General features: G+C 43.0%; 1 protein-coding gene across 1 annotated transcript; it reads left to right on the top strand.

Moving 5' to 3' along the window:
• The first annotated feature begins 6256 nt into the window (after window positions 1-6256).
• On the top strand, window positions 6257-8859 carry LOC129039227 (cTAGE family member 2-like). Its single transcript, XM_054492808.1, has one exon. It carries the CDS (start codon window positions 6357-6359, stop codon window positions 8634-8636), a length of 2280 nt encoding a protein of 759 aa, XP_054348783.1. The 5' UTR covers window positions 6257-6356; the 3' UTR covers window positions 8637-8859.
• The last annotated feature ends 2005 nt before the right edge of the window (window positions 8860-10864 follow it).

Here is a 10864-nt window from a genome sequence, read left to right as displayed (position 1 = left end):
TCACCGCTGTGGATGGATCTGCTCTTTCCCACTGGCCTGTGCTGGCTCCGGCTCCCTGAGCGTCACATACATGAGGTCTCCTCCTGGGGACACAGCTATTCTCTTTCACAGTTTATTTCTTCATCCTCCAGTGACAAATAAGTCGATTCTGCAGCTTTTGAATAAGGCTTGATAACAACTCTCAGCCAAATATCGCAGCTTTTCTTCTTCCATGCTGTCTTGGCCATTTGGGCTCTTTATACCTGTGTGTGAATCACAGGATCATCTTGTCAAGTGAAAAGCCTCTGTTGGGTTTCAATGGAATTGCATTTAAATGCATAGGTTGACTTGGGGGATTACGACTATCTTCATAACAAGTCTTCGTGTCAGTTAACCTAGTTCTATTCTATGCACCTCAGTAAATTTTTAATTTTTTTTCTTAAAATTATGCCCATATTTTCTTCCATGTATCCCTATATGCCTTTTCTGTATAATAAATAAAATTGGAATTTTAAGTTAGGTGCATGCACCTGTATGTACGTTACTGTGTTTATTTTGTATCCTGCAGCCTTATTAAACCCTCTCATTAGTTTTAGGAATTTGCCTGTGGGTTCTGTGGGATTTTCAGTGCCTGCAATCAAACCAGGCAGAGGGTCTGTTTGAACCCAGTAAATAACACTCCTCTTTCCTACCCAGGTTCTGAAGCAAAAGCAAAGTCAAAATTTAAGCAGCCAAAGGTTATACTTTCAATTCTATTTGAGAAAATACTGGTATTATACCTGCGGAAAAGTGGGCTACCCAATATTGAGCTGTGAATTCACAGATTTTTGCCCACCTGATCCTCAGAAGATCCTGTTGGGGTGAGGGCCTTGTCACTCAGCTGCCCACGCGGCTTAGGAGAACAGTTGGAGTGGCTCCAAACAGCAGAGGAGGAGGAAGGGGCAGGGCTGCTGCCAGGGCCCCAGCATATGCTTGGGACTCAGCACCAAACGGAAGATGCCGAGCCCCTTGTTCCACAAGCAAGACCTGGTGCTGTGAAAGGCACTTGAGTATAAAGCAGCTTCTTTTCATGCCACAGTTTCTTCCTCAACTTGTCAGGATGTGTATTTGCTATTTAATGTCATTCAAAGTACAGAAAATTAAAATTTTAAATTATGGGCATGAGTTTTGTTGTTTGTCTTTATACTGCAGGCCAGTGTTATAAAATCTAAGTTGCATGCAGAATCATTGAAGCTGCAGAATCGCAGAATCATTGAAGTTGCACGGTGTGTTCTGTAGCTCTCACGCACATTTGCATTTTGCTCTTACCAGAGCTGTGCAATGCTCCAGGTGAACCTGACATGCACGCTCCGCCTGCAGGCTGCACCTCCAGTTCACTGACAGGTAGGGAAGGACATTCTTCTTTATATGTATGTATGTATGTGTGTATATATATATATTTTTTTATTATACTTTAAGCTCTAGGGTACACAGGAAGGGGAACATCACACACTGGGGCCTATTGTGGGGTGGGGGGAAGGGGGAGGGATAGCATTAGGGGAAGGACGTTCTTAGCAGAGCCGTGCAATGCTCCAGGTGAACCCCACGTGCACGCTCCGCCCACAGGCTGCACCTCCAGCTCGCTGATAGGTAGGGAAGGACTAGGAGGGGAGGAGCATAGCTGTCCTCTTCCCCTTTCCTCTGTGTCCTCATACCCAGCCCAAGTGAAATGGCAAGCATTCGGGGACAGAGGTGACCGAGCTCTTGGCACCCATGTTTCTCAGGATGGCATTGCCTTCTCTCTGTGTTAGATGTAGGTTCTGGTTTGAGAGGAAAGTGTGGCCTCTGAGGCTGTCAGCTCCCGTTCTGCTCAGTGGTAAACACTACATGCTCACTGTCTGTGTGCTTTGGGTCTGGCTGCACAGCTGCCATAGCGGGTCTGTGCTCATGGGCATCGTGGGTGCTCTGTGGGGACGGGGAGGCAAGGAGCAGTAGCAGACGTGCGTGTTGGATGGGCCTCCTCTACTCACAAGCAATCTTTGTCATCCCTGGGGACGTCACCTACAGAACACAAGTTCAAAGACAAAATTATCAAGAATTTCAAGACAGCAATGACAGAGCACTACACCAAGCTGGGGGCTGCATTGACTGACCAGTCATAGACTGGAAGTCGGGTCCCGGCCACAGGCCCAGCTTCTTCTCCCGACATCATCGGCCCCCCTCTGCCCGCCAAGTCACTCTGCTTTCCCCACAGTGAGCCAGTGGGAGCTGCAGAGAAGTGTCCAGAAAGGACTGCTGGTCAGTGGAATTTCCTTTACGTGGAAAGTCGAAGTGAGGGAGTAATGGACTTAAGAGAGAATGGTTTCTCCCTAACAAATAGACTGGAAATTCCAATCTTTCTACTTTCTGTGTGTTTTTCTAGCATGACTGCGAGTGCTGGGGCCATCAGCACGATGTTCAGCAGCACCCAGGAAGCAAGAGCAGTTGACAGAATGTTAGTGAGCATTCCTTCTTGTTTTTTTTTTTTTAAAGCCCCTTCTATATTTCATAATCTTTGTGATTTTGGGTAAATACACTATTATCATAAGTTAAGGAAAAGTTAATCTTTTTAGGTTAGGAAAAGTTCTAATTTACGTGCATATATATTATTGCAAAATGGTGTGAACATTTAAAATTTTTATATAATTGATATTTTTCATTTACCATGTTAATAAGATGAATCACATTAACAAAATGTCCATTGCTAAACCAATCATGCATTCATGGGATGAATAATGTTTGGTTATGGTGTTTTTCTTTGTACTTTTAAATGGTACTTAAACATAATTAGGGAGAAGATGAGCTCCAAAGCACCCGGCACAGCTCCAGCAGGCTCAGATAATGGACCATCTTCTCATTTACCAAACCCACATGGCCACCCCCACCTCAGATGGATTTTTTTTGCAAAGTCCAGACATTCCATTATTTACAATGTGTCTTTTTAGGACACTGCCAGAATTAGGTTGTAAATTTTTTTTTAGGATTGTATCTTATGTTCATAGAAGAAATTGGCCTATGAAATTTCTTTCATATAATACTCACATCTGGTTTTCATCCCAAAGCTAAACCAGCCCATAAAAGCAGCTGTGATGGTTTTCTTTTTCTTATATTTCAATAAATGGTATGTAAAAGACGGGAATCATATGTTCACTCAAAATTTGTGGACCTGATTGTATAACCATCTGGGCCTTGGAGGGTTTTTGTGAATTTTTGAACATTTATTCTCTTAAATGCTTAAGTCTCACCAAGTTTCTCTCTATATTTTCAAGTCGGCTTGCAAATGTATGCTTTACTAGGAAATCTTCTATTTCATCTAAATTTTTAAATTTAGTGACATAAAGTCTGTAGCATTGCTTTTTTTTCTGCTTTCCCCATTTTCTGCCTCTGATCAATCTTGCCCAGGGTGTACCAATATTATTCCTTTCACAAAAGGAATTGTTTTGTCTTTTTCTAACTTTATTTTTTTAGATGATCTTGCCAGCAGTGTGTTAATATTGCCCATTTTTCTAAAGAACCAGGTCTTATTTGCACTGGTGTCTCTATTTTCCTTCATATTCTATTTCATTAATTTCTGCTCTTGCTTTCATTATCCCCTTCTTTTGGTTTTCTTTGGAGTTATTCTGTGTTTCCAAATTGTTTGGAAACAATTTGGAATGGGACAGAAAACCAGCTAATGGGTTTTCTGTCTTAGTACCATGTTAGCTAGCTTCGACAACTTTGGTATAGTGTTTTTGTTGGTATTAATTAGCAATTTTTTTTGTACTTTCATTATTCTTTCTAATTTGACCATAAAATATTTAAAAGGTCTTTGTAAACTTACAAACCGAAGGGGTTTTGGTGAATTGTCTTTTTGTTATTATTTTTTAATTTATTGTGAGGTCAAACACTCTAGACTAGATGCTGATGATTCTTGTAGTTTTGTGGTTCTTGTGTTTGTTGAGACTTCCCTTGTAATCTCCTGGGGTAAGTTTTCAGAGATTCTCCCTGTGTGCTTGTTGCTGGCAGGGTTTCAACCGCATTTATGAAAAAGTCAGTCCTTCACTTCCTCTGTGTGTGTACATTTTTATTGTCTGCTTGCAGGTATGGTGAAATATGTTGCTATGATTCTAGATTTGTGCATTTTTCTTTGATTGTTGTCCTTTTTTGCTTTATACAGTTGAATACTGTCTTGTTAGGTCTGTACTTTAGAAGTGCCTTTTTTTCCCCCCTGAATGGCTCTTTTTATCATTACACGTTGGCGGTTTATGTCCCTAATAATGCTTCTTTCTCTAAATTCAGTCCAGCCTGTCATGTTGTTATAATGCCCTCTCTTTGGCCTTTGTATTTTCCTGTTAGCTCTGCTCATATCCCTTTACATTCAGCCTTTCCGTGATACTGTGTTTTAAGTGTGTCTCTCTCTCATGCTTTAATAGCTAGTTAGATTCATTTACAACCATTGAATTTATTTAAATTTATTTCTAATACCTATTTTATGTTTGCTCATTATCATACTTCTTCTTTGTTTTGCCCATGTGAGTTTGATTGTAATTTCTTAAATTCTTTTTATTCTCTCTACTAGTTGGAGAAGTATATATTTTATTTCTTTTATTTCAGGAGTTGTTTTTACATATTTTGACACACATATTTGTCTTAAGAAAGTTTAAATTTATAACAATTTTTTTTCTTCTTTCATGCAATGCAAATACCACAGAATGCTGTCAATCCACGGACACCTTGTCCAGCCTCCTGTGCTATTACTCACTGTGCTTTAGTTCCATCCTGCCTCATTGCCTCCATGGACAGCATCACTCTTGGAGTGATCGTTCAGTCTTTCCTGGATCATCCCTCCATGCATGACATAGTTATTGGAATGATCACTCAGTCTTCCCTGGATCAGCCCTCCATGAGTGGCATCACTCTTGGAGTGATCGCTCAGTCTTCCCTAGAATCAGCCCTCCATGGAGGGCATCGCTGTCGAAGTGATCGCTTAGTCTTCCCTGGATCAGCCCTCGATGGATGACATTGCTCTTGGAGTGGTTGCTCAGTCTTCCCTAGAATCAGCTCTTTAATCGGCATTTGCTGATTTACCAGATGGTCAAAAACAAGGATATAGGAAGTGAAAATTAGACTAAGATGAACAAGCATGTTATAACTAAAATGAAGAAGAAAATAAATAATGGGAGAAAAAGAAAAACTTAGAAGCAAATTATCCTATCTACCTATCTATCTATCTATCAGCTTTGGATAGAAAGGGGAGAACTTTAATGCTTCATTTGAGACCCTTCTTGGGGTTAAACAGCACTGATCCCCTCAGTTCGAAAGTCATCATCAGTGAGTTGCTGGATTCAGAAACCCCACTGCTGAGTCAGGACAATTTGTGCTTAATGCAAACACAGAGGGGCGAAGCTCGGCATCTGCAGAGCTGCGATGGGGTCACAGTGGCTGGGGAGGAGTGACAGTTGTGCTCCCAGTCCAGCCAGCGGACAATCTCCTGTCCCTGAGGAATCATAAGCCACAGCTGTGGACTGGGTTTCTAAGGCCCTTCCTTCCAGATGAGCACTCCTCTCCTTTCCCCACCCATGTCACATCATCTCCTGGCACTGTTTGTGCTGAGAAGTCTCTCAGGGCCAAGCATGAGGTAAGGCCAGAGGTTTTGGACATTCATCCATGCTCAAGGTCACGGTGGTGTCATCAGGTCTCAGGCTAAGGGCACAGGGCAATCCTCTCCCCTGAGCTGCTGAAATACGGCCAGAGATAAAGCAGGCGTGAGTTTCTGCCTTCAAGAATAAATGTCCGTGGGCAGTCAACGGAGAAAGGCCAAGCACCCAAATTAATGATTTCAGACCACAGATACTGAAACACCAAAGTGATAAGGGGGCAGGTGTTTCGGTTAGCTACTGCTGCATAACAAATGACCCCAAAGCTTAGTGACTTAAAATGGTGATTTGTTATTCTTTATCATTCTGTCAGCTGGGAGGTTCTTCTGCTGGCCTCACCTGGGCTCATGCACAAGGCTACATTTAGCTAGGGTGTCAGCTTGGGGGTGGGCATAGCTGGGACGCTGGATCACCGAGTCTTTCTCTCCCTGTGGTATTGTTTTAAAATATAGGTTTTAGTGCTGCCTCAGGATGTAAAGCGTAACAAGGGGGCCGGGGTGGGCAACGTGGGCCTGTCAGGCCTGTGGGTGCCCACGTTCCCCAGCTCCCCCCGCAGCTGGCTCCGCAGTGGTTCGCTCCGCTTGCGGAGCTTGTGGTTGGGGTTACTGCAGCAACCGCCAGAGCAGCCTTGGCGCCCCGGAGGACCCTAGGGCTACCCCTCAGCCGTGCTTGGGGCTGATCCTGGAGTTGCGACGCAGGGTTGTGGCAGCACTGCCTGACGGTATGAGACCGGATTCTCACCCTTACGGTTTTCCATGGGAACTGGTGATACATGCAGCTGTTGTTGGATTTTTTGCTGTTCCCTTTTTTTTGTGGAGAAGTTTTAGATCGGTTAGGAGTCGGCTTTATGTGAGAAGAGAGAAAAAACTTGCTGTAGCGCTTTCTGGACTAATTGAAGAAAAATGTAAACTACTTGAAAAATTTAGCCTCGTTCAAAAAGAGTATGAAGACTATGAGGTAGAGTCATCGTTAGAGGATGCCTGCTTTAAGAAGGCGGCAGCAGAAGCACAAAGTTTGCAGGCAACCTGTGAAAAGCTGAACAGGTCAAATTCTGAGCTTGAGCATGAAATACTCTGTCTAGAAAAAGAGTTAAAAGAAGAGAAATCTAAACATTCTGAACGAGATGAACTGACAGCGGATATTTCCAAAAGGATACAGTCACTGGAAGATGAGTCAAAATCCCTCAAATCACAAATAGCTGAAGCCAAAATGACCTTCAAGACATTTCAAATGAACAGAGGACGACTGAAGATAGCAATAAAAGATGCTTTGAATGAAAATTCTCAACTTCAGGAAAACCAGAAACAGCTTTTGCAAGAAGCTGAAGTATGGAAAGAAGAAGTGAGTGAACTTAATAAACAGAAAAGAACATTTGAAGACTCCAAAGTACACGCAGAACAAGTTCTAAATGATAAAGAAAATCACATCAAGACTCTGACTGAACACTTGCTAAAGATGAAAGATCGGGCTGCGAGGCTTGGAGAAGACATAACGGATGATGATAACTTAGAATTAGAAGTGAACAGTGAATCGGAAGATGGTGCTCACTTAGATGATCCTTCAAAAGGAGCTTCGAAGAAGCTGATTCATGCTGCTAAGTTAAATGCTTCTTTAAAAACCTTAGAAGGAGAAAGAAACCAAATTTATATTCAGTTATCTGAAGTTGATAAAACAAAGGAAGAGCTTACAGAGCATATTAAAAATCTTCAGACTGAACAAGCATCTTTGCAGTCAGAAAACACACATTTTGAAAGTGAGAATCAGAAGCTTCAACAGAAACTTAAAGTAATGACTGAATTATATAAAGAAAATGAAATGAAACTCTACAGGAAATTAACAGTAGAGGAAAATTACCGGTTAGAGAAAGAAGAGAAACTTTCTAAAGTAGACGAAATGATCAGCCATGCCACTAAAGAGCTGGAGACCTGCAGACAGCGAGCCAAAGATCTTGAAGAATTTGAGAGAACTATTCATTTTTATCAAAGGAAGATTATTTCCCATGAGAAAAAAGCACATCATAACTGGTTGGCAGCTTGGGCTGCTGAAAGAAACCTCGACGATTTAAGGAAAGAAAATGCTCACAACCGACAAAAATTAGCTGAAACAGAGTATAAAATAAAACTTCTAAAAAAAGATCCTTATGCACTTGATGTTCCAAATATGGCATTTGGCAGAGAGCATTCCCCATATGGTCCCTCACCACTGGGTCGGCCTTCACCTGAAACAAGAGCTTTTCTCTATCCTCCAACTCTGTTGAAGGGTCCACTCAGATTCTCACCTTTGCCTCCAGGGGAAGAAGGAAGAGGCTCAAAAGGCCCAGGGAATCCTCTGGACCGTCATATTACCAATGAAAGAGGAGAATCAAGCCGTGAGAGGTTAACCGATCCTCACAGGGCTCCTTCTGACACTGGGTCCCTGTCACCTCCGTGGGAACACCATAGGATGATGTTTCCTCCACCAGGACAATCATATCCTGATTCAGCTCTTCCTCCACAAAGGCAAGACAGATTTTATTCTAACTCTGCTAGACTCTCTGGACCAGCAGAACTCAGAAGTTTTAATATGCCTTCTTTGGATAAAATGGATGGGTCAATGCCTTCAGAAATGGAATCCAGTAGAAATGACACCAAAGATGATCTTGGTAATTTAAATGTGCCTGATTCATCTCTCCCCACTGAAAAAGAAGCAGCTGGCCCCGGCTTTGTTCCTCCACCTCTTGCTCCAATCAGAGGTCCATTGTTTCCAGTGGATACAAGGGGCCCGTTCATGAGAAGAGGACCTCCTTTCCCCCCACCTCCTCCAGGAACCATGTTTGGAGCCTCTCGAGATTATTTTCCACCAAGGTATTTCCCAGGTCCACGACATGCTCCGTTTGCAATGAGAAATATCTATCCACCGAGGGGTTTTCCTCCTTACCCTCCCCCAAGACCTGGTTTTTTCCCCCACCCCCACATTCTGAAGGTTGAAGTGAGTCCCTTCAGGGCTGAGTCCGCCTTCAAATGAGCCTGCTACTGAACATCCAGAACCACAGCAAGAAACCTGACAATATTTTTGCTCTCTTCAAAAGTCATTTTGACTGATCTCATTTTCAGTTTAGTAACTGCTGTTACTTAAGTGATTACACTTTTGCTCAAATTGAAACTTAATGGAATTATAATTCTTAGGATAGTATTTTGTAAATAAGGATGATTTAAATATGAATCTTATGAATAAATTGTTTCCATTTTATTTTATTCTAGATAGTATAACTATTTTAATTTGATTAACTAATCCACTATTATATAAAAATAGTAGGAGTTTTACATATGTAATCTTGCAGGTGGGGAGGTTTTAAATTCTAAAGGTCTTGTCTTTATGCCAAGAACCATATTTACTGTGGCTGTAGGCAAATGTGTAAGTAACTTTATGCTTAATTAAATAAATTTTAGTTGATCTAAGAAATAAAAAATGAAAGAAAGAAAAGGGAGGTGAGAAGACAGAGGCCAAGCACTGTGTGGACTTAGGTGCTCGATGCACAGCATGCTCGTGCTCAAGTCTGGGGTCACCCTCTCATTCTTGTGCCCTGGGTTGAAGCACACAGAAAGGACAGACCCAGACACCAGGCAGTGAGTCCGTTCAAGGGAGGGGCTGACCGTTCCGAGCTCAGGCTGTGCTGAAGGTCCCCAGAGTCCCGGGCACTTTTGTCCTCTGCCTCATCAGTGTGAGCTCTTGGCTTCAGTTCCCACATAAGCATAGATGCCGACAGCAGCGTTGTGTGGGATCCTGGAAAATGGGCCCAGCTTGCAGATCTGTAGAAGAAGACTCACCAAATTTTGGGTTGTTGCAGCTTAGAATATAGTGCAGACATTAGGATAATTGTTTTGGATATCTCAACAAGAAAGGGATTTTATAAGATGGCAAATACTGTAAAAATGTGTAAAATAGCAGAGTACAAAGGCTGAACAGAGAATAGGAGATTAAGATTAGAGAAGAATGGGGAATAGCAGTTATAGGAGGCTCCAGCCATATAAAAATGCAAGCACATGAGAAGCCATCAGAACTTTATTCTTTTAATCACTGAGGGGAAGTGCTTTTTGTCCAATTTTCCTATCAAGTTTTCATACAATTTTTATAAATGAACAGAGTTTTCCAGTCATGGAAGGAAACATTTCCCATGCCAGTCCCAGGCGGCGGCATCTTGCGTGGTTAATCCTGAGTGGGGCAGCTTGGGTGGATCCCGATGCTGCATGAATCCAGATGACCTCCTGGCTCCTGGCAGTCTGGCCTGCTCTGTGTGGATTGGGGGTGTCATTATCTGGCCCGCGGAGGGATGCGATAATGCCCAGGTGTCTGCACTAGCAGAGTTAGAGGACATGCTCCATAAATGGTCACTATCGTTATGAACACGATCAGGTGCTGGGGTTGCTGGCAGCATTAGTTCCGTGGGCGTACTCCTTATTTGAGGTGCATCATTTTTTTGTTAAGTTAAAATACACTGTCTTTGTATAAGTTTTCGAGGGCTACCACAACTAAGAACCACAGCCTGGGTGACCTAAACAGCAGGAATTTGTCATCTCCCGGGTCTGGAGGTCCGACGTCCAAGATCAAGGTGCCGCAGGGCTGTGGGTTCTCTGAAGGAGCTGGGGAAGGGTGTGCTCCAGGCCTCTCTCCGTAGCCTGCAGACGGCCGTCTTCCCCTCTGTGTCTGTCTGTCTGTCTCTATGTCCAGATTGCTCCTTCTTATGAGAACACCAGTCATATTGGTTTAGGGCCACACTAATGATCACTCTCTAACATAATCACCACTGTAGCAACCCTATTTTCAAATAGAGTCGCATTCCAAGATACTGGGAATTAGGATGCCAACATATCCTTTTTGGGGGCGGAGACGGTTCAACCCATAACAGTCATTTCTGTGAAGACTTTGAAAATTCTTGCAAATTAGGAAAAGGTACATCCAGTTCCCCATTGTAATATACATTTAGGGATGAGGAAGGCAGCAGGCAAGAATGGAAAATGGATACTGGTTGGGAGGCCACTGCACCAGTCCAAGCACAAGGTGGTGATAGTGTCGATGAGGGCGTTTGCGACGGAGGTAGGGCGAGTGGCCTAAGTTAGGGTATATTTTGCACGTGGGCAGAGCCCATGAAACTCGTGATGGGGTGTGAAGCGGCAACTCAAAGAGGACTCCAAAACTTTGTCCTGCACGTTTGGAAGGATGGAGTTGCTGCCTCCTGAAACAGGGAAGGGGAA

The sequence above is a fragment of the Pongo pygmaeus genome, chromosome 5, assembly GCF_028885625.2.
Source record: "Pongo pygmaeus isolate AG05252 chromosome 5, NHGRI_mPonPyg2-v2.0_pri, whole genome shotgun sequence".
NCBI classification, from domain to species: domain Eukaryota; kingdom Metazoa; phylum Chordata; class Mammalia; order Primates; family Hominidae; genus Pongo; species Pongo pygmaeus.
This window is presented reverse-complemented; position numbering and strand designations above follow the sequence as displayed.